The 23,818-nt window shown below is 48.1% G+C and overlaps 1 protein-coding gene across 7 annotated transcripts in view; it reads left to right on the top strand.

The window, feature by feature from the left end:
• Nucleotides 1–4,947: 4,947 nt before the first annotated feature.
• Nucleotides 4,948–23,818, top strand: part of PDGFRA (platelet derived growth factor receptor alpha) — a 46,871-nt gene continuing 28,000 nt past the window's right edge. The window contains exons 1-7 of one of the 7 annotated variants that reach the window (XM_082462231.1): nt 8,020–8,150; nt 8,716–9,024; nt 9,966–10,131; nt 14,862–14,922; nt 16,375–16,692; nt 20,383–20,643; nt 21,654–21,784. In XM_082462231.1, the coding sequence (XP_082318357.1) occupies nt 14,874–14,922; nt 16,375–16,692; nt 20,383–20,643; nt 21,654–21,784 (759 nt within the window). In that variant the 5' untranslated portion in view covers nt 8,020–8,150; nt 8,716–9,024; nt 9,966–10,131; nt 14,862–14,873. Of the gene's footprint in view, nt 5,310–6,360; nt 6,491–7,976; nt 8,151–8,715; nt 9,025–9,965; nt 10,132–10,166; nt 11,272–14,861; nt 14,923–16,374; nt 16,693–20,382; nt 20,644–21,653; nt 21,785–23,818 lie in introns of those variants that run through there. The other 6 variants (XM_082462230.1, XM_082462229.1, XM_082462232.1 and 3 more) reach the window with 6 other exon arrangements.

The raw sequence follows: 23,818 nt of genomic DNA, 5'->3' as shown, positions 1-23,818 counted from the left end.
TCCAAAATCAAGGTTGGGGGAAGTCTGGTGGGGGAGGGTGCTGTCTGGGAGATGCATGCATGGGACACCTTGCCCAACCAAGTGCATCCTCTCAAAGTCCGGGCATCTGGTGCACAAGACACCCCAGAGGCTCCCTCACAGGTCCTCACCCCGAGGCTAAGGCCTCAACTTCTCTTTTTCCTGACTTTCTTACAGACCCTCTTGTTGGTGATGCCAGGCCTGTCTTCTCATTTCAGTTGCTTTTTCTACTCCTTCCTGGCTCCCCCCTGCCTTCCTGCCTAGGCCCCATATTTTGAGAGGGCCTGAAACATTGGGGGTTAATAGTTGGGAACCAAGATGCCCCTGACCCACCCTTAATTGAGAATATGAACTAGAAAACTAGACTGGCCTTCACCCAGTTCTGGAGGCCAATCCAGGGGAAGCAGAGAACTGGAGATGACTGTGACAGTGACTGTGCCTGTGGAAAAGCCTGAAGAAAGACGAGAAAGAGAAAATTTATCTAGTGCCTTCCTGGGCTTCTTCTACCTCATTTCATTTAACCTTCACAACAATCTGGGGGTGTAATGCAGACATTATGTCCATTCATACAGATGAGGAGACTGAGGCTCAGAGACGTGACCTGTCTTCACCAGATCACACTGTAACTGGAATCTGTTAGGCAGATCCTGGCACTGCTGTATACAGATTGCTTAACCCCTCTGACTTCGTTTGCTCCTCTGTTAAACGGGTGTAATCATGCACAACCCACAGGGTTGTCTCGGGGATTAAATAATAACCCTGATTAAATTAATGTGGCTCATATTCAAACTTATGTACTATAATTAATGTAGTTGTGGAACCCAGTTTCCACTGGCCTTCCCCTGAACAACGTTTCAGCTGGAAGCCTTTTGCTTTGCTTTGCTTTTTTTTTAAAATAACATCACTGGGCCTTGCTGTACTCCTGGGACTTCCAGAGGACAAGGCCCTTTCTTCAGTCAAGCTGACCTAAACAGAGCCAGCCCTCCTTCCCCTCCCAAGCCACAGCTGTGTGTTGGAAAGCTGGATGCCGAAGCCCCTAATAAAGAGCAGACCTCCCAATCTCCTCGTTCCTTCCCTCTCCCCTCACACGGTTTTCAAATTAAAAGTAACTAAAAGCTAAGGCCTAAGAGAAGGAGAGGGGAGTAGGGGTACAGAAACATCCCTAGGTTGAGGAAGTGGGGCTCTCTCCCTAGGAAAAGCGTATCCAAAAATCCAGATCCAGAGGGATCTAGTCCTACCACATCTTTCCCAACTCCACAGTCTCTGGTCCTCAGGTCAGTAAGCAGGCTGAAGTGTTAGGGACCCTAGCAGAGGGTGCCTGTGGTCTCCAGCCACGGGGAACTGCTTTCTACGTCTCTCTGGAGACAAATCTCTGGAGAGAGAGCAACAAGGAACCCAGAAGAGACGCTGCGCCCTTAGCCAGCCACTGGGAAGAAGAGGAGGTGTGCCAGGGGCCCCAGAGAGAACTGTCACCCCAAGTTACACAGGCCAGTCTGGACCCTCTTTTCTCCTCCTTTTCTAAGACTTGGGCCTCTCTGTGTTCTGAGCGTGCAGAGGCTCGCAGCAAGCTTCCAAGCCTCAGCCGGGGCAGACCCGAGGCAAGGGCGGGGTCCCCGGCGCTCTGCGGGGACTCCACACATCTGTGCACCACGTCCACAGGCCTCCTCCGAGCCTTCCCGACGAAGGTCCCTTCGGTGGGCCCACGGAGGCGTCTCTTCCAGGCCCAATCAAGAATTGAAGGGGGTGGGAAAAGGGACAGTTAGAGCCTTTTTTCCCTCCCAACCATCAAGCGGCCCTTCATTTTCAATTCAGAAAGCTAAAAATGTGCCCCCCTCCATCAATTTCATTTGAAAAACCAGTTGCAGGTTGGTGTAAATGTGATTTTCGTTAACTAACGGCTTTGATAACTGCTGCAACCAAAGGTCTCCTAAAGCCGAAGGACCTTCTAAATTCTCCGAGGAAAGTAGAATTGGGGGGTGGAGCTGGAGAGGAGGGGAGGAGTAAAGGAGAAACAAAAAGCCAACTCAGCGGGAAACGCCCACGAAAGCCGAAGGTGTGACGCCCTGAGCTGCGGCAGCGGTCCCCCAGGGGTGGGGTGGGGACGGAAAGCGCGAGCCCGGGAAGCAGGGCAGGGGGAGATTTTGTTTTTCTTCTCAGGAACCATTGCTATTTGGTTGGAAAAACTTTGTGGAGTCCTCTTTTTGATGGCTGGCTCTGCTACATCTTTTGCCTCCACTTTCCTAGTCGATTGAGCGCCTAGATGCGCAAGGTCACGCCAGAAACACCGCACTGCCCAAACTTCCCACATGGCTCAACTCCCGAGTTGGGCCTCCTTCCCAGAGGGTCGCAGCTGCCCAGACTCCGGGTTTGGGGAGAAACCCTCATTCTTAACCCCATGATGATCCCTCAAGGGAAAAGCACAAGAGGTTGAAAATCAAAATCCGGGTGCAGGCTGAGACCTTCGCTCAGCTGCCCAAGCCGGCGAGGGTCACTCCTCGGGGCGCACAGGGTGGCCTGGTCACCCGCGATGCCCCAGGCAGAAGCCGACGAGAAGAGACCCCTCAGTCCGCCTCGGCCAGGAGGCGCTTCTTGCCCGCTGCAGCTCCAGGACCACCCAGGACACCGGGCATCGGGGGAGCAATCTGGAGGATCTTAGAACAACACGGGGAGAGCGAAACTCGGCTCGCCCCACCTCCCAGCGACGCCCAGGCTGACTGACGGGCGCAGCCCCGACCTCTCCAAGCCTCTGGCCCGCGGCGGGGGGCGGACAGCAAGATTCAAACCCGCCTATGAGCAGTGGGAGGGGCAGCTGGGCAGGACTCGTCTTAAGGAACGAACCGCCTCTTTCCGAGGACCTCCAGCCCCGAGGTTGCTCCTGACCACTGGGTTTATTTTGCTTTTGCTGGAGAGGCAGATGTTGCCCTCTCTCCATCTTTGCTCGGCCCAGACTCGGCGAAAACTTCTCCCAACCATTTGCTTCTCTGCGCCACCCCCCACCGGTGTTCTATGCCGGGAGTCTGCTCCCCAGGCCTTTAAACCGTCTGGAATGTCACACATGGAAACCTTTAGCAAATGTTTGTTAATGATCATAACAAAGGCATCATTCAAATTAGGCAGGTAATTACTACCAGAAGGACAACTGAGTGCTTACTTGCTCATCCATTCTCTCTGCTTTAAACTCGCGAGGAGTTATGGCCCGAAGACACCCTCCGCCCCGTCCGTTTTTCGGGCCCCTTTAAGCTTCTCTGAAATGAACTGTGAAGTTACCATTTGTGGGCGGGGAGTGCTGGGGCCCTGCGTTCGGGAGATCCCGGCGTGACCGGTCTGGCAATTTCTTAGCAGCAAAGCAGGCCTTCCTGGGTAGGCCCTGCTCCCTGCCTCGCTTCCTACCCTCTTGGGTACCTGGTATTAAAACTTAGATCTCAGCTTGACTTTTTTAATTGCATGAAAGCCAGCACCCGCTTTCCCTCTAGTATTCCGCACTCCGATTTTTTTGGGGGGGTGCCTTTAGTCCCCGTTCATTATCTACAAACATTACGGTATCCTGTTAGCATTGCGAACAAGGGGCTGTTCATATATTCGCCTTCAATGATTTCCTGAAGGAACATGTGGAAGTAATAGTGAGCAGGGCAGTCACCCGAACTGAAGATGCACGAGAGGCGGTTGAGCAGAAGGGCTGGGGGTATAGGGCCCCTAGCCCAGCCTCAGGCGTCTTCCCCTGCCTGACATCCCAGGAACCGGTCCCAGTTCAATACAGCACCGCTTGGAGTACTTCTCTGTGACCATCCCCTGCAGGCTGTCCCGCGTCCATCCTCTGGATGAGGGGAAAGGTGATGTCTGTCCCACGTTCCAGCCTAAACCAGGCCGCGCTGGCGGTTCTCAGGAGTGTGTGTGTTGTGTGTGGGGAGTGAGGGTGGGGGAGGGATGAGCCCCTCCACCCAGCAAGAGAATTCAAAATTAGAGAAGGCGGGGAAGGTGAACGCGCTCCCTTCCCCCGCCCTCGCTCGGCAGCCCCACTCCGCCCAGGTCTGGTTCCTGGAGCGTCAGCGCCCCCTTTCCTTCGCGAGCAGGATCGCTTTCTCCCGGCGCTGTCTCTTGCCTCGCGCCCCCCGCAAAGGGTTTGGGGCTCCGTTCTCAACCCCCCGGGCACAGGTAGGGTCCGACCTAGGCGGCGGGAGGGAGCGCAGGGAGAGTCAAATTGCACACACCCCCACACACCCACACACCTCCCCCCCGAGCACGGAGGTGACAGGCTGGTTGTAGAGGATTCCCCAGACGCTCAAGCCTGAGCCTTTTTGTGTGCGTGATAGAAGCCAGGACAACCTCGCCCAGATAACCATGAAAACAAAGACATGACAAGATAAGTGCTCCAAGGGAGTAAAGGTCGTTCTGTCGATGAACGTTCCAAACCTATGCAGACCCTCGACTCTTTGTACCCTCCTTCAAACCCGTTTTCAAACAAAACCAAACAAAACCAAAGCAAACCAAAAAACACCCATCATCTTCTTATTAGACTCAACAGTTTGCCTAATCCCATTAAAGGATTAGCAACTGCACGGCACTTTCCCTAAAAGACCCCAGGTTCAAAACGACGCAACCGCTCGGAGACCTCTCCCGACGGCCCCAATTATAGTCGGGCTAGGAATTCCTACAGAAGGGACACTTCTCGATTCCAGATTTATATTCTCTCTGGGCATTAACTGCAATTTAACGTGTTCTTTTTCTTCCTTTCAAAGAAAATACAAAGCAACATAGCTGGCATAGGAAAATGTCCCCCAGATCAGGAGGCAAACTCATTCTGGAAATGATGGGCCGTTTGTATTTTCGCGAACCTCTTTCCCGGCAGAGCATCCACACCTCCCCCTTCCACCCCCCCCCACCCCCCACCCCCCACCCCATCTGGTCTGCTTCTCCCCGCCCCCCAGTTGTTGTCGAAGTCTGGAGGTTGGGGCTGGACCCCCTGATTGCGTAAGAGCGAAAAGCGAAGGCGCAATCTGGAGGCTGGAAGATTCAGAGCGCACGGAGTTCGAGGGAAACTCTTATTTTGAAGAGGCCAAGGGGAGGGGGGGGCCTTCATTTCCTGACAGCTATTTACTTAGAGCAAATGATTAGTTTTAGAAGGATGGACTATAACATTGAATCAATTACAAAACGCGGTTTTTGAGCCCATTACGGTTGGACCTAGAGTGAGAGAAACAGAGGAGGGGACTACAGGAGAGGACTGAAGGCCGTGGACACATTTTTTGCTCCATATGTAGGATTTTCATTGCGAATTGACATAGGAGGAGAAGGTAAGGGAGGAGAAAAAGGATTTTTGTTTCTAAGAAAAGTCCCTAAATCAGGCCCTTTGGGCTACAAGAAGTGAAGTAACTTCACTTAAAGTTTGGGCGATCAGAAAAAAAAAAATTGGAGTTGAGTTCTAGTTGTGTGTCCAGAGAGTAATTTATTTTGAATAAGCTTCACTTGGAGGAAAGATAACTATAGAGTTCGAAAGTCTAGGCATTAAAAAAAAAAACACATTTTCCAGACCTATTTTTAAAAGCAGTGTTTTTCTAACAACTCTATGGCCTCCCAAAGAAATTGTTTAGGGTTACATTTTTGAGGTTTCTTTTGGGATTGGGGGTGGTATTCCTGTATACTGGGACTAGCACCTAGTAATGCTGGGAGTTGGGGCAGAGGTGTTTGCCCTCTTCCTGGCATTGGGTCCTGGAAGGCGACAGGTTTTTAACGAGTGTTTTCATTCCTCGCCCGCGGTTTGGCGCGACAGCGCTGTAGCGGGTGGTGTGGAGCGCGGCCGGTGGACCGAGGGAGGTGGGGAGAGAAGAGCGCGGAGTGGTGCGCGGAAGGGGTTGAGGGGAGGGGAGGCGTGAAAGGCTCGGCTGGAGAGGGCCGGACCTTGGGTGCCCGCCGGGTGCACATGGCGCTGACCCAGGGCGCGTAATTACTGGACGGCGCTGCGCCCGGTGCGAGCCGGGGCCAGACTCAGCACAGCCTTGGCGGCTGCGAGACAAGCAGAGGAGGCGCGGATTTGGGCGAGGGTTTGGGGAGCTCCTAGGAGGTTTGTGGGATCAGTGAAGTGCGAGGGAGAGCGGGCGCCAGCCCCGCAGTGCGCTCTGGTTGCGCGCTCTAGCGCGGGGGCGACGGCGGCCAGGGCAGGCAGGCAGGCGGTCTGGAGTAATGACAAACACATTTGGCCCCGAGTGAAGAAGTCATCGTCGCCTCGCATTCCAGCAACTGGGATTTGAGGAATTTCGAACTGCGCTCCAAGGGGCCCTCATTGTGCGCGGTGGTCCCCACCCCCACCAATCTCTGCGCGCCCCCTTCCTCGGTCGAACCGTTTATGCAAAGCCCGGGGCTCTGCTCCTGCCCAGTCCCGGCCGCAGGAAGGAAAGAAGGAAGGTCGCCAAGAAAGTGGAGAACTTCTTGTGGGGGAAGTTAGGGACAACTCGTAACGGAGAGACTTGGTTCCCAGGTAAGACAAGAAGATGGGAGGCGAACTACCTCCCTCGGGGCACCCGGACCCTGCACCCCCCTCGCATGCCCCTTTCCGCGCGGGGATGCGTGGCACTCGCCGCCCGTGGTTCACCCTCTCCAGTGTCCCTGTTTCTATTCCACTCCCTGCGCCGGCCAGAGTCTCTGCCCGCCTCGGAGCTCTCTCCTCGCGCCCCTCCTTCTTCTACCGTCTATCCCCATGGAAATCGGCTTTTATACGTGAGATTAACTTCTCCAGGCAGCTCCAGGGGAGCGGGCGGCGTCCACTTGGCTCGGAAACAACTGGGATCAGCGGTTCAGGTCGGAAAGGGTCTCGGCCAGCTCAGAGTGAGAGGGAATGTGGCTTGACCGGAGTACCGCTGTCTGAGGGGGCCAGGAACCCCGGCCGCCTGGCCAGGTGTGAAGGAGCTGCCAGTAGCCTGGCCAAGCGTCTCAGCCGTGGAGGAAGCGAGGGGCTGTCGGTTCGCTGTCTCTCCCGCCGCCAGAGCGCCTCCCCCGCACTTTGCTCCCCCAGCCCTGCTAGGACCCCAGGATGTATAGAAAGAGTGCCTGGAAGAACTTGCCACTTAAATCCATCTCCAAGGGTGAGAGGCAAACTGGGGCTGGAGAGGGAGCGTGAATGACCCTTATCAGGTCCGGACTGCCCCGCGCCCGGCCCGGCCGCCTGGAAAAGCCCCTGGCTTCGCTGTGTGGGAAATGGCTTTTTGGCTCCGCAACCGAATTGCTCAACGTTTTGGACCGCCTCGCCTCGCCGCGGTCGCTCTCGAACAGAACTAGGCAGCTTTTTAGAGCAGGGAGAGACATCCGGGGCAAACGGGGCACGACAACCAGCCGCACAGCTCACCGGACTAACACCCCAGAGACCGGCGAGCCCCGGGGCCGCTGGAGGGGAGAAAGGGGCCCCCGGGATGTCAGCACCTCATTTGTTGCCGCTCTGGCTCTGGTTTTCACATTCCCTCCCATCCCCAATCTCCACCTCCATCTGACCGACCCAGGCCCTGGTGCTGCTGCTTTGCTCCCCTCTTTTCCTTCTCTCTTGCCTTTCTCCTCTCCACAGTCCTTACGGTAAAGGGGGCCCTTCCTCCACTCCCCGACAGGCGAGGGCCCGACCAGCCTCACTGACACCCTAGTGAGTCCCTGCTTCGGGCTCTTGGACAGTCTTGCTTTTGGTTTGATCCAAGTGTAGCTGGACTCCAGGATTGGAGTCCCAAGAGCGAGTGGGAGATAGACGAGGTGGGAGAAGGCACCAGGAAGGAGCCCTCAGCTGCCCCTCGGCTCTTGCACCAGCCTTTAGACCGAGAGGGACTCGAAACGGAGCCCTGGCTCCCGGGCCCAGGTCCGCTTTCCTCCGGGGACACGGACTGGGGAGGGGTGTAGGGGGAGGGGCCTCGGGCCGGGCTTTCCAGCTGCAAACGCGTCTGGCGCCGAGGCGGGCCCGTTTTGTGCCTCCTGGGGACCGGCCGTGGGCGGCGCTCAGTGCCGGGACGCATCCTGGGGACGTGGTGACCGGCGCCTTCCTGCAGACCCCGGTGGGTGGGACTCCCTCTGGCCTCCGGGGAGCTGCGATAGGGTTACATGTTGTTGATGGAAAAGTGGCAATTCAGAGGGGGAAAGCTAAAAGCTTACCCGGTCGCCGAAAGGTACGGCTCTCAGCCCCCCTTGCGTCTGGTCTTACGGGGTCCGCGCGGAGCATCAGCCAGCGGGGTACGCGAGGCGGGGGGGTAAGGTTTGTGGTCTTGCCTCGAGCGCGGGAGGCAGAGTCGGGGCAAATTGCTTTTCCCCACAACACTCTAGTCCAGGCTCTGCCGGTGCTTGTCTTTTTCTGTAGTGGTTCGGTGGCATTTCCTTTTGTTTTAAACTGAACAGTGAGGCAGGGATCCGTTGGAAAAGTAGATTGTAGGGGATGGACGACCTCGGAATCAGGGTGCTTCCTTCCCCGCCTATTGCAGTCTTCCCCTTCCCCGCGAAAGGGGAGCGAGAGGCGCAGGCGGCGCTTGTGTGCTCAGGGCAGCCTCGGCTGAGCAAGCGTCGGGCAAGGGGGACACTGGGGAAAGGCTGGGTTCTTAAAAGCGCAGGAGGCGCAGCCACGGCGGCCTTCTCTGCGAGCAGCTGTCCGCGGCCGTGGCGCTTTCCGGCCCATAGGAGGCGCTAGCGCGCGACTGTAACCCTAAACCCACCCGGTCCTTCTCCCTCCACCCCGTCCAGCCCCCTCTCAGGTCTCAGCCGAAAACAATGCGAACGCCTAGCGTCGTGCCTGGGGCGCAGCGGCGGACGCGGGCGCTAAACCTGGGAGCGAGCGGTCGTTGCCCCCAGCGCCGGGGTGACTGAGCTGCCGAGGACGTGGACCAGCGGGAGGGGGAGCGGCCCTCTCGGTGTTCGTGTGGGCGTGGCGGGGCCGGAGGCCGGACGGTGCCAGCGCGGAACCACCCCGGCGAAGGTGGGCGAGCAGCGGTCCCCGCTGCGCTGTCGGGGACCCGGAGCCAGAGCGGCCGGCGGGAGCGAGGAGCTAGCCGGGTAAGATTCTCGGGGCTACCGCGCCCTCTAGCGGGCGTCCGGCTCGCAGGCCGGCTCTCCGCCAGCCTCCGGCGGTCCGCGCAGCCGCCGGGTCGGAGCGCAGCGCTGAGACCCAGGGAAGACTAACCTCGGTCACCTTGCCCCCTCCTGGAGGCCTCAGATTGACGCCTCGCAGGCACTTTGTGTGCCCGAATGGCGCTGGGTGGGCGAGAGAGGCAGAGGTCTACGGGTTTGGGTATAAGGGTAGGAACGTCATAGTCATTAAATGTGGGAGAAGCGGAGGATGTAAAGTCCTGGGCGCTCTTGCGGGGGCGGTGTCAAGCCCCTCGAAAGTTCTCCTGCCGCGCAGGCGGCCTCTTGCTGTTTGTTTTACGACCCTGCGTTATTGTGCAATGGGAACAGTCGTTTCCAATCAGCCCGCAGTTCCCGGGCTGCGCGGCCGTCGCGGCCCCCGCCGGGGGGTTTACGAGGGGTGACAGTGGCATGCGAACAGATTGGGCAGCGCGGGCCCGGCCACGGCGTCGGGATCCCCACCTAGCGCTGCCCAGGTGGTCTCCCTTCCCTGAGCGGGCGGAAACTGCAAGGTGGGGAGAGCGTTGGCGAAACAAAACCCTGAACCGCCCGACCTCCTCCCGAGTGGCTTTTCCTGCTGAACTTTCTAAACCTTTGCGACCTGGGATGGCAGCGCCATTTTCCTGGCTCCCGAAGCTCAGCCTCCTCGGCCGACCCTCTGGCAGGGGTGATGGTGATGGTGGTGGTGGTGATGTCTGGTCTTCAGCGAATTCTCCTGGGGCCCCGCGGAACGTTAAGCCATTTCGCAGACAGTTACCCTATTCCTGTTTCTATTCTGCGGGCTTTGAGCTGAGGTCACCACGAAACCTAAATGTACAACCCAATAAAATAAGAGATTGGAAGTTAAGATTTGGGACATTTTGGCACAGAACTTGTAGCAGCATCTGAGTCCTGGCGAAAGCCGGACTGCCTGTCCGTTGGACCAATACTGCCACCTGCTGGTTTTACTTGAGAACTCCAACGACCCTTTGCGAGAATGGGCTTCGCGGATATTCTAAGCGAGTCGTGGCACCAGGAAGATGCATTTTCCACCCGGTAGGACCAAGTTTTCTTTTTCTGTGAAGTTGCAAGAATCATTGGGCTGACAACATTTATTTTATGGACTTCTGGGAAGTCTTTCGCCTTAGTTGTTAATCCTTTGTATTTACCTAATGAGCAAAGTGCTGACCTACCACATCTGATTATCAGAGCAGACCTGTGAAGAAGATAGGTGGGTTATTTGCATTTCCTTTTACAGTGAAGCCCTAGTGTTGGAGACTTGGTGAGATCAAGTATACTACAAGCTGCTACACCTAAGGTTGTCCCATTAGGTGTCACACCAGTTTGGTGACAATCAAAAGGAAGTGACATTGTAGTCTCCCGTGGTTAAATATCTGGTGCAGGAGAGCAGAAAAGTTTATGAGCTCAGATGGTCCCATAAAATGTTCCCATGTAAAAATACTCCAGCCCCCGCCCATCACTGGAATGTCTAATGGAACTCAAGGAGATAAAAACAGTAAAACAGGCTCTGGTGAGGTGCAGATCCCAGTAAATACACCCTCGCTGAAGTTGCCACCAGGGTAGACCAGCATTTGGATTGCCTGGGCTGAGGTTACAAGAACATTTGTCGCAGGGAAAAAGCAGCACATGTAATTTTCACAGTTAGAATTAACTGAAGAGAGCTGAAATTAACTGAACCTCGGAAATCTGAATCTTGAAGTCATCAGTGGCTTTTGGGACTGTGAGAAAGTCTTCTGTGGCCTCTAATCATGCCAGGGTGGGGTGAAATTCAGTATTCAGTGGCTCTGCAGCGGGATGCATTGAGCAGCTGGTGATCCGGAAGCCAGCTCTCTGGCTTTGTGAGAAGAATGCCATGCTCTCTCTTCTGGAAATAGTGCCCTTGCATTGCTTGCCCTCTGTTTACTCTCTAGCTTAGCATGTTGTTTTTGACTGTAGAGTCATAGTTAATGGCTCTTTGCTTCTGTTTGCAGGGACAGAGATGACAACCTGTTAAAGAGAAAGAATAGTGGCTGCAAACAGATTTGTTTCTCTGTTTACATGACTGTATTTGTTGGTTCAACTTGAAACAGTCTTGATAACTACACCAGGCTTCACCACATGCGAGTTCAGATCCGATTCTCCACTGCGCAGGTGGTACAGGGCCAGTCAAGTGGCCTCTGGGGCCTGACTGTCTCAGTAAGTAGAAGCTGCAGTAGCCCCTCTGATGTCCCTCTCATCTAAAACATTTTTGGAGCCTGCAGAAAAAGAGGCAGTATGAAAACTAACAGCTGCAGTTTCTGAAGCCCTTTCAATTAAACTATAGAATTTAGTCTTTATAATAATGCAGTAAGGCAAGCCAGCAAGTCAGGTGTTCTTAGTCCTGGTTTACAGAAGAGACTGAGATTCAGAGAGGTGGCCTAGGTGTCAGATGTGGGATCAGAGCCTGCTTTAATGCCATTTCTATCGTATCTTCTGAGAGAAGGAATGAAGGACCAGAGAATGGGGGGTGGGAGGAGAGACCACACTCATTTGTCTGAGAGTGAACACGGAAGAGATCTCTTTTCTCCAGTCGTTTCTCTAACCTGTGGCAACGAGTTGTGAGTATAGAGGACTGAGACTGAAGTCCAGCACACGGCTGGCATGAGAGAAATGATTATGATTAAAAAAAATGTTTTTTGGATGAAATCCATTCTTCCTCCTTGCAAAGTGATTTATTCTTGCTGACTCATAACATGCTGTGTCTCTCTGAATCTGTAACCTCAGTTACTTATATTTGCATGTCCGACTTTTGGATGAGCTCTAGGATAGGGGTTACCGATTAAGGATGAACATTGACTCCCAGGGTAGAAAAGCCCTGGAAATAGCAACATGACTCCTAGAGATTCTCACTCCAGGGCCAATAGGAAGGGAAGCCTCCGTTCTTTCCAGTTGTTTTCCATTACCTCCCTGTAGGGCTAACAGTCTGCAATTATTCACGAGTAAATTGTCTGAGTTACAGACGAGTAATGACACGAAACTTCACAAATATGCCTAGATTTCTAGCCAGGGGACCACTCTTATCAGAGAAGGGAGGTTGAAATCATAAGTAAACACATGTTGATTTTCAGTATTTGTATCATTATCGCTTGCTCTGAGGCCCTGTTTTCATTGCCCACTTTGTATGTCAGTAAGTAATCCCCCCTGGCATCGGGTCCCCCATATCTGGATGCACAGAAGGAAGCATGGTGGGGCCTGGCCAGGGCAAAACGATCCTCAGAGCCTGCGCTGTAAAAGCAGTGAGCCCCTCTCTTAAGCTCGGGAATGCTTTAAAGATGCATCATTGGCAAGCCCAGCTAAAGGAATGCAGGATATAAATGTGATAAAACCCAAGACATCAAGCTGGCTCTGGAGGGCTCCTTTGAAGTTTGCTAAGTGGATTATCAGTGGGAGGCTGATATTTATATGTACAAACACACAGGCCGTTACTGCTAATTGTGGTAAATCAATCTGGCCAGCCTGGCTCTGGGGCCCGCTGTGCCCGTCACCGCAGCAGTGAGGAGACCCTGCATCCCTGGGCACACGCCAGGATCCTTGGAAGCCATCAGCCAGCTAGCACTGTGCAAATTGCATTTGGGGTCACAGCACATTGTGCTGCTCTCACTGCGGCAGTGAGCAGAGGAGGAAAGCAGGGCCCCAGTTTGCATTAGGAAATAGTTGGGGGTGGAGGGAGCACAGAGGGTTGAAACACTGACCTTCCCTTGAGAGAGAACATATGGTGGATTGCAGAGAGCATGTTTTTTTGCATTACACAGACGTGGTGTTAGAATCCTGGCTTTACCACCAACGGTGTGATTTGGGGTCATTTGCTAAACCTCTCTGAGCCTCAAGCGGCACTTTTTAAAATCAGATATTTCACAGGGTTATTATTAACAAACATGGCATACACATGACAACTTTGGCTTAATAAATATTGGTTTCTCGTTCCTGCTTTGGAGAAGACAGAATTATCATTTTTTTCCTGTCCAGCCCACTCACTGTTACCAGCATTCCATCTTGCACTCTGTCTTTCTTCCTCCTCCATTTAACTGGTAGAACTGAATAGGGCAGAAATCTGATGTCTGCAGGTAGGCCAGTTGCCACTTCCAAGCAAGAACACGCGATGAAGCTCTCAGGCTCCACCAAAGCTGTTATCAACTGGATCCTCTGCAACCAAAAAAAAAAGAAGAAAGAAGAAGAAAACAAGGGCTAAACACGGGCATACATGAATTTCTTCTCTTGTTTTGTTTTTTTAGACAGCGTACTCAGGAATCATGTACACACATCAAAGTCAGTGATGGAACAAATTAAGTCCCATGAACTCATTTCCATTGCATGAGTTGGGGTTTTGTGCAACTCAGAGACCCAGTACCTCCCAGGCCAAGGCTTAGGTGACTTTTATAGGTCATCTTAAAGCTTGCGCCCCTGCCCAGGCCCCTCAGTGGAGCCTCTTTAATTGAAACTTGGGTGCTCAGCAGCCCCAATACCTGCAAGCCCATCGTGGTCGACTTCAGGAAGATCACTTTCTCAGTGACTTCATGTGGGAAGTGAAGGGGGAGATAATAAAATTTGTGGCGTGTGCATGGAAAGAAAAGGATAAAGGAGAGGGGCCTTTTCAGAGGGTGGACCAGAATGGATTTTTCAGTGGTTTTACTGCAGGGCAATTTGGGTCCTTCTTTTCATTTTTCCCTCCGTTAATTTTCCTTATCCCCCCTTTCTTGCCCACTGCTTTTCCCTGTTTTGTCTTAGGGACATTCAGTTTCAGTGTCTCTCTCTCTCTACTTCTCTTCCATTCCCTAGAATTTGTTGCAGGAAATCAGGGTGGAGAACTTTGCTTTTGCAGGTACAGGTACCTGTGTGAAAACGAATCATCCATTGAATTTTACCCTGTGGTTTACTGCATCCCTGAAACACAAGAATTTAGCCACACTTTTCTCTCACACTTCCTCTCCCTTTTTCACTTCCTTTACTGATCCTCCTTCCATGCCTGTGCCCTCGGCTTTTCTGTGCCTTGTTTAGCTTGACTGTGAATGTAACAGGTCCTGGGAGAACTTGGGCTGGGGGCCCAGGCCTGAACCTGGTACAGGCCTGCCTATGACATCCTTTAAGTGACATTGGGTTAGTGCAACTTGTAAAACGTCTATACCAGAATGGCTTTTAAGTATTAAGATATTTGTTGGCAGCCCAAGCATCTTTTACAAAAGTTACCGAGGATGTGAGCAAGTATTTTCTGTTAGCGAAACACGAAGCAAATGACAACGCATTTTGAGTGAAAACAGCTCAAGTTTAGAAGTTGAGTAAATACATGTGTTTATTTGTTTTTCGCAATCTTTATTTAAATGGTTTAAGAGGAACCGTTCTTCTGTACGTTTGGACATATTCCAAGACAATAAAGTGAGACGTTTTGGAATTTGAAAGCTGCAGGCAATCAAAAAGGGTTTTGGCTTCAGATGGCTCCTGTCATGATCTTGGGGCCGCACAAGGCCATCTGATTTCTGCTTCTTAGGCATCTTACTGTTTTAACTGTGAATCTTAAACCAGGATGTTGTTGACTAAAATGATGCTGTTAACATAAAATTGATGACTAATAAGAACCTGCTGTATAAAAAAATAAATAAAATAAAATTCAAAAAAAAATAAATAAAAAGGCAATTTAATAACTAAAAAAAGAAAAAAGAAACATTTTCCATAGTGCGAAGCGCAAAGAGAACTAGGCTCACGGATTGTTTTATTGACTAATATTGTTTCTGTTTGACTTTTGACTTTTTCAGTTTTCCAGAACTATGGGGACTTCCCATTGGGCACTCCTGGTCTTAGGCTGTCTCCTCACAGGTATGGATCCCAGGCCTATCTGAGCTCATTGTCCTAGGGGAAATCTTTTTTTTCCCTAAGTTCTGTGCTCTGTGGGTATATGACCTATACTGTGCATACTGCAAACAGTCCAAAAGAGTAAAGAGAAGTAGAAACCTATGGGACGTTATCTAGAATGACCACAAACCTTCAGTTCCCTCTGCTGTATTGCACTAATTCCAATTCAAAAAGAGTGTTCTTTATATGTGTAATCATGGCGTTGAAATATTGTTAGGAAGAATAGTCTAAATTTGCCCACCGCCCTCTTCCGTTTCCTGGGACATGGGTTTCCAGTAGAGGTGGATCAGGGAAATTCAAGAACGCTCAAAGGAAACAAATAATGGAAAATTCTCATCTAGAAAATCATGCCTGTCTAAAGTTATACCTGTCTTAAGTGGAAGATGCTTTAATTGCTACAAAATCTTAGAATCACCTTTGGCCTTGAAATCGAATTAATAGACTATTTGACTCTTGGGGAAGCTTACTAACTCTTTTCCAACAGGAGGATGCCATTGGGGCCATTTGTTGAAATATTTATTGGACTTTCTTAGTTTTCATCCAGATATTTATAAATTGCAGATGTTCACCACGACGCCAGTGTTTTTCTAGTCTGAGGAGTTAACTTAAGCCTATTAGTCTCTTTAGGTCTTACCTAGATGGGTATGGTAGAACTGAGCATTATCAGTGATTTAGGAGTTCTGAAGTCCACTCAGTATTCCCCATCTGCAGGGTAGTGACCCAGGTGTACTTACCACTTCCCTGTTAACAAAGCTGATCAATCACAGTGGACACATACCGAAGTTGGGTGGGATTCCCACACCAGGCTCAGAGGGAGGTTAGAGAACATTAATGAATAATTAATTAAGTCATAATATCTCTTCTACCAGTTTTATAGACAGAGGAAGCTAAACTGACATTTTAGGTTCTAAGATGAACTTAAGAGTTTTTGCTCTTGGGCTTGACTATTCTTTTTGAATTGAAATCCACATCCTCCTGCTTTGGTTTCTGGAAGTCATTAGAGAGGAGGCACGCCAGAGGTTTGAGAGGAACGGAAGATGCATACTTCTTGAGCACGAATCTGCCTTGTGTCTTTACTACTGTCTGCGTTCCCTGTCCACAGTAAAGAACGCACGTGTGCTTGAGCTTATGCTATCTTGGGATATTTCATGGTCACACATAAGAGTCTAAAATATGGAGTTGGAGTCAGACGTCCTCTATCCATTGGAGTGTTTGGAGGGGTGAATCCAGGGGCTATTGAGGCCTTAGGAGCATTTGCTGCTCTCAGCAGATGCGGTGCTGTTATAATGGGGGGCCTTTCACGGGCATCCAGGCTAACGGATTTTTGCGTAGAAATGGTCATTGTTCATAGAAGCTGCTCTGGGTGAGACCGTCCTTTTGGACTGCATCCTATTCAGAGCATGTTTCCTTTTACAGGGCCGAGCCTCATCCTCTGCCAGCTTTCATTACCCTCCATCCTGCCCAATGAAAACGAGAGGGTTGTGCAGCTGAATTCATCCTTTTCTCTGAGATGCTTTGGGGAGAGTGAAGTGAGCTGGCAGTACCCCATGTCTGAAGAAGAGAACCCCAATGTGGAAATCAGAAACGAGGAGAACAACAGTGGCCTTTTTGTGACGGTGCTGGAAGTGGTCAGTGCCTCGGCGGCCCACACAGGGCTGTACACTTGCTATTACAACCACACGCAGTTGGAAGAAAGCGAGATTGAGGGCAGACGCATTTACATCTATGTGCCAGGTGAGTTGCCTGGGTCCCCTGGACCAAGCTTATCGTCGTCCCGTCTCTCCTGTTAATTGTGTGAGAGTTTTAAAAAGTATAAAAATAATAAATTTTCATTGGAGAAAATTTGAAAACTATAGGCAAACACACAAACTTAAATCAAGATCATTTGTCATGCTGTCATCTAGAAATATTCACTGTTAATATTTTGGAACTGTATTAAGTTTTGAAAATCATTGTCATTGTGGCATCTTTTATTGGCATTGTGCAGAATGTCTGAAATGCACTCATTTCTTTTTTTTTTTTTCCTTACCTGCCTGAATGAGATCAACTCATTAATAACTGACTACATATGTTTTGCTACGTTCAGTATTTTTTTTTTCCACACACACTGTATTTTATTTTTACAAGAGATAAATAAACTGGCACCAAGCATTGTAAATGGACGACCACAACAAAAGCAACAATGATTGCAATTACCAAACACGAAACACACTCATACTATGTCATAATATTGACATTCAGTCCAGTAATCCTCCACTCTAACAGCTCCTTTACTTTGCCGTGATAATTGATTTGTATATTTTTTGCCTCTGAGTCCTTGTGGGATTTTTTTTTTTTATTCAAACAGAAAGTCACAAAAATTATAATCATCCTCATCAGTTCACTCAGTCCCATGTAATTAATTTTTTTTTTCATCTTGATCTTTTGTTAGCACTTTTATGAATTCATCAGTTTTCCATTAGAGTTCTGAAAATGCTTATTCATTCAGTTCAGCAGTATAGTCAGTTACCAGAAACCTGTACTTGTCAGAGTCTTTTCCATGAATTCCTTGAAGATGAAACCCTTTTATAGGAACACTTTTGCGAAAGCATTAGAGTACACCCAGAACTGTCTGTAAATGACAAAAGACTTAAAAATGACCACGGTTAAAGATTTGATGAAAGTTCATAATAATGCAATTGACAAGGAAATTTAGTTATTTCTGAGATATATGAAATGTACTCATTTCTATTCAGTTTGATCAAATTCAACAAATATTTACTGTGTATGCTTTGTGTGACAGGCACTGCTAAGTACTGGGGCCACAAAGTAATTAGGTAGGCCTTACGTTGGACTTGCTCATAGATCATTATAATAGTTTCCAAATAACCATGCTATTTCTTAAATTCAATAAAACATATACAGGCATACCTTGGAGATGTTACAGGTTTGGTTCCTGACCCCCACATTAAAGCCAATATCACAATAAAGCGAGTCACACAAATCTTTTTTGGTTTTCCAGTGGATATAAAAGTTACGTTTGAATTATACTGTAGCCTATTAGGTGTGCAATAGCATTATGTCTTAAAAAAACAATGTACATACCATAAGTTTAAAATATTTTATTGCTAGAAATACCATCATCTGAGCCTTCAGTGAGTTGTAATCTTTTTGCAATAGTAACATCAAATATCGCTGATCACAGATCACTGTAACAAAGATAATAACAATGAAAAAGTTTGAAATACTGCAAGAATTACTAATATGTGACACAGAGACACAGACTGAGTGAATGCTGTTGGAAAAAATGGCACTGAGAGATTTTCTTGATGCAGTGTTGCCACAAACCTTCAATTTGTAAAAAAATTCAGTATCTGCGAAGTGCAATAAAGCAAAGTGCAATACACCGAGGTGCGCCTGTATTTACTCTTGATGAGTTGGAATAGATTTTTTTCTTTTTAATAAACATTCAGGTTGATGTTGTCTCTTGTCCTCCACGAAGCACATGCCAGGATAGGAGTAAGGTGGGATTAAGTATGTAAGGGTTTTACTAGGAGAGAGGCTTATGAGAGAAAATGGGGAGGGATCCAGCAGAGGCTGGGAGAACTGTCTGCCTGCATTGTAAGTGTGACCCTGAATGAAGGAGAGTGGGAAGGAAGGTGGGGTAGATGAGTACTAGACCTCTGGGCAAAGAAAGCTGGGGAGTCCTCCGGGCTAAGGAACCCCTGTTCCACACACTCATTGTCTGGAAGCATCTCTGGAGGGCATGGCCTAGGGTTGTGATGGATTTCAGAGCCAGGCCCCGTTGCTGAAGGAAGGTGTGGTGCTTTCCCACAGCACCCTAATTAACTAGCCTTAGCCGTGAGCTTGAGATGCATTTGGTCTACCACCCTCCTAGCATTGCCTGGGTACTCCTTTGTAATGATCTATGTCTATATCTGTACCTGTATCTATATCTGTACCTGTATCTGTATATATTGGTTTCTTCCAAGGACAGTTGTTAAAAGAAGGACCACCATGTTATTTAAACATTGCATAGGTAACACACGATGGTAGCGGAGACTTGCATTTTAAAGGAAGCTCTGGCTGATGTGTAATGGATATCAAACTGTATATTTTAACCTGAAATTAACTTGCAGCTTTGTTTGCTGGAATCTTTGCTGACAGAGTTCAAGAATTTGGAACTCTAAACACAAATTCAAGTCATGGCAATTTTAATATATGGATGGGTGAATTAAAGAGTACTTGGTTTCAAATAAACCAACATATAAACCATTTACAGCTCTTGCCATCCGTGTCATTTTAGCAGAGGTAGAGTAAGGGGGTTTCCGAAGCGTATCTTCATACCTTTCTGTCTTTTCAAGTTTTTAAAATTGGCTCCTCTTCCTGCCTTCTGTAACAGTGGGTGCTTCATGGATCTAGACCCTCTTCACTTCTGTTCTGACACTCTTATCTATATCAGCCTTCCCTCCTAGCAATCAAAAAAAAAAAAATGTTTCCAAAAGGGTAGGTATTTAGAATGTCACCCGTCATTCCCACCATAAATACCGCCCCCCTCTCCCGTTGTGAAGACAATGGTAGGAAGGCGGGTTTGTTAAAGGTCCCTGGGTCTTGGAGTTCTGATCTGCCTAAGATTGCCCAAAGATTCTTCTTTTTTTTTTTTTGGCTGTGCTGTGCAGCTTGCGGGATTTTAGTTCCCCGACCAGGGATCGAACCCTGGGCCCTTGGCAGTGAGAGTGAGGAGTTCTAACCACTGGACTGCTGGGGAATAACCAGTCCAGAGGTTCTTCTTGTTCCTCCCTTGCCCCAGCACAGACATCATCTGGCTGGGCCCTGCATTGTCAGAGATCTTGTTTGCAATTATGAAGAGTTGCACATCCTTTGCGAAACTGATGCTTGAGACACTCAGTACTTCTTACCATAGTAGCTTAAGTAGCTGGTTTTCTTTTGAAAAGGAAATTCTCAAGCTATGGGATTATACATTTTATTTATTATTTGAGAGTCATTTTTTTTAATAGGTAGGTTTCTGTACTCCTTTTCAGTAATACTGACTATAGGCCATAAGCATTGTCAAAAGCATTGCATAATTTAAAAATTATAAGTATTTTCTCATGTTTTGAACAGACCTGATTATTTTGTTGTCCATTTTTTGTTGTTTTTAGTAGTTGTTTACATTTTTACCTCAATTCCTGACTAATATTTATATTTATCATCAGTATTTTTTATGAGGGTATAGGCAATTTGGTATTGTTCATACTTTAAAAAGTATGAACCTTCTAGCTTTTATGATGATTAATGTCAGTGGGGTGACACTCCTATATATATGTGTGAAGGTAAAATTCATACCTTTGAATTTGATTAATGGCAAAGGAATAATTTTTCTGCATGTATGTGTAAAGATGAAATTAATCCCTAACATGTTTTTCTTTCTTTTTCAAACCTCAGACCCAGATGTCGCCTTCGTACCTCTAGGAATGACAGATTACTTGGTCATCGTGGAGGACGATGATTCTGCCATCATTCCTTGTCGAACGACTGATCCTGAGACACCAGTGATCTTACTCAGCAGTGACGGGGTGGTGCACGCCTCCTATGACAGCAGACAAGGCTTTAATGGAACCTTCACTGTCGGACCCTATATCTGCGAGGCCACCGTCAGGGGGAAGAAGTTCCAGACCATCCCATTCAATGTTTATGCTTTAAAAGGTACTTGTGCCCTCTCCCTCCTTCTTAAAGTAAGAGTTACAGGCAAAACAGTCAGATGCATGTAGGTTTTTTTTTTTTTTTTTTTAATCTTAGTCCCTGGTGATGGGAGACCCCAAATTCTGATATGGGAACTTAGGATCCCACCCTTACCGTACAATGTTAAGCTGACTTCTGTGGCTGTAACAGTACGAAGCTTAGCAATACCAAAGGCAAAAGCTTTCCTACCCCTGTAAGATTTTGTGTTTCATCAGTTGACTTCAAAATACTCTAAGGAATTCTTTTCTTGCATAAGCCTCTTACTGTTTAGTCACATTCCTGACTACAAAGGCCCTAACAACAAACACACACCTGTGGGGGTTGGACCCCTAGGTTAATTTTAGTAACTTAAGAAAAGTGATTTTGATTTTGAGAAAAGCTGGTGGTTGTCGACTTCATCCCTTTGATGCGAGTGGTTAATGCAAATGGGAAAGTATAAACCATGCTTGGGGCAACAGATTTATCGAACACTTACGTGTAGGTGTGGCGTTAGCGAGAACGTGCCATTTAACTTTTGTGAAGGGCTTATTTTATGCCTGGCTCTGTGCTAGGTTCTCGAAGTGCTGAGAATACCTGGGGAGCAGAGTGGGAGAGAAGAGGAGAATAAGCGATGGGGTGGGAACTAGTGCCTATAGGGGAGTGCAGGTCAGTAAAGGCTGAGTACATCCATCAATAAAGGTGGCTGCAGCTGTAATTAACCCAAATGCTTGCCGGTTCAAATGTGGTCTTCTGTTTAATTGGAGTTTATTTTTACTATGTTATTGTTCTGCGTGTGTATGTGTGTGTGTGTCTTATTTTGTGCCAAATTATGTATGTCAACGCAAATCAAGGCTTCTGAGATTTTCAATATTTTGTCTTGATCAAGGTGGTTTGCAAATTATTTTTCAGGGTCATCTTAAAAAAGCCCAAACCTTATAAGATCCTAACTATACTGTGGATATTTAGGTCCTTGTGTTTGTTCTTTTTTGAAATAGCAACATCAGAACTTGATCTGGAAATGGAAGCTCTTAAAACTGTATATAAGGCAGGGGAATCGATTGTGGTCACCTGCGCCGTCTTTAACAATGAGGTTGTGGACCTTCAGTGGACTTACCCTGGACAAGTGGTAGGTACCCTCACGGCCCCTGGTGGCATGGAATGGAGTACAGGAGGGGTCCAAAGACCCATCGCTGATGGGGCATGGCACTGACCTCCTCTAGACCTCAGCTTCCCATCTCTAAGCTGCTCACTGACCAGATGACTTCGTGGCTCTTGGAGCAATGGGAGAGTCTGAGATGATGACAGCTGGACAGAATGCATAGATATTTCACACTGAGCCCTTTTTCTCATAAGTATGAAAGAAACCGGAAAGTTCTATGGCTACAAGATAACAACCAAAAAAATTAAAAAACGAATGGATTTTAAAATCTGCTGATTGCTGAGAGAGTCATGAATTCTCCTTTTCTTGGCTCTCATGCCTTTGGGTTTTGAGGCATTTGATAATGTTGATTGCCTGCCCCCTTCTATTTCTGCTTTATGGACACCCATGACACTTCTGCCTCCTGCCTGCCTGGTCTTTCTTTGCATGGTTTTCTTCAGTGAACAGGCATAACATGAGTCATTCAACAAAGATTTAATGATGTTTGCCAAATCCCAAGCACTCTGTTAAAAGCTGGCCCATGTACAGAAAGAGGGAGAAGGAGGGAGGAGTGGAGATAGAAGTGGGGAAGGGGAGCCACCGTGCCATCTCTGATCCCTGGAGATTTACACATAGGGTCTCATTCATTCTGTTTTTTTTTTTTTAATTGAAGTATAGTTAATTTACAGTGTGGTGTTAGTTTTGTGTACAGTAAACGGATTCAGTTATACATACATATATTCTTTTTCAGATTCTTTTCCATTATAGGTTATTATAAGATTTTGAGTATAGTTCCCTGTGCTATACAGTAGGTCCTTGTTGTTTTCCTGTTTTATATATAGTGGTGCGTATATGTTAATCCTGGGTCTCATTCGTTCTAATGCATTGTGGTAAATGTATATGAACCATTGTGAAAGGCTGTGATGGTCCCACGCAGAAACAATTAACAGTGTTTAATGCAGGGGCCTCATGGAGAACAAAAAACATATAGGTATATACATGCTTTTTTTCCCCTTTCACTCCTAGTTTGCAAATTTCGGCTCCTTGCTCTTTTTTTGGCATTTTATAGTATCTCTTCTTTTTTTTAATAAATTTATTTATTTTTATTTTTGTCTACGTTGGGTCTTCGTTGCTGCGCACGGGCTTTCTCTGGTTGTGGCGAATGCAGTCTACTCTTTGTTGCGGTGCGCAGGTTTCTCCTTGTGGTGACCTCCCCCGCTGAGGAGCACGGGCTCCAGGCGCACGGGCCTCAGCAGTTGTGGCTCACGGGCTCTAGAGCGCAGGCTCAGTAGTTGTGCTGCACAGGCCTAGTTGCTCCACGGCATGTGGGATCTTCCCAGACCAGGGCTCGAACCCGTGTCCCCTGCATTGACAGGCGGACTCTTAACCACTGCGCCACCAGGGAAGTCCCTAGTATCTCTTCTTTTATCCATTTCTCTCCCCCATGCTTTTGCTGCCCCTTTCCTTTCTCTCCAGGGCATCTGATTGGAAGTTGGGCATTTTTACATATTGCCTTATAAACCTCATGTATTGAAGAGACATTCACAGACCTATATATATATATATATATATATATATATATCTTCGCTGAAATGTAAAGCTATCTGATTTTTCTGTTCATACCTGATTGCCTTTAACCCTTAAAACAGAAACATTTCATTTATTGGAGATAAATTTTTTTTCCCCTTGAAACCAAACTATGTGCTGTTTGGCCCCAAAATATATAATCAAAGTATTGGTTTATAAATCATATTTTTGTTTGATATTAAAAATAATGTAGGCTTATTGTTGTAACTTCATAAAATTTAGAGAAACAGGAAAAGTCACTTCCCAGAACACCCCCATTAAAATTTTAGGGAGATAAATCCTTTAAATACTTTATAAATGTAATAATTAATAGCTACTATACTTTAAATAGTACTTTGTTACATATTTTTCCTGTGGCAGTATAGCACAAACACCTTTCTATGTCATTAAATATCTTTTTAAAACAGGATTTTCAAAGGAGTGAGCTTAAAAAAA

This window comes from Balaenoptera physalus (genome assembly GCF_965194825.1).
Source record: "Balaenoptera physalus genome assembly, chromosome: 5".
Classification (NCBI taxonomy): domain Eukaryota; kingdom Metazoa; phylum Chordata; class Mammalia; order Artiodactyla; family Balaenopteridae; genus Balaenoptera; species Balaenoptera physalus.
Note: the sequence above shows the minus strand (reverse complement) of the source record. Positions and strands in the feature narration are given on the sequence as shown.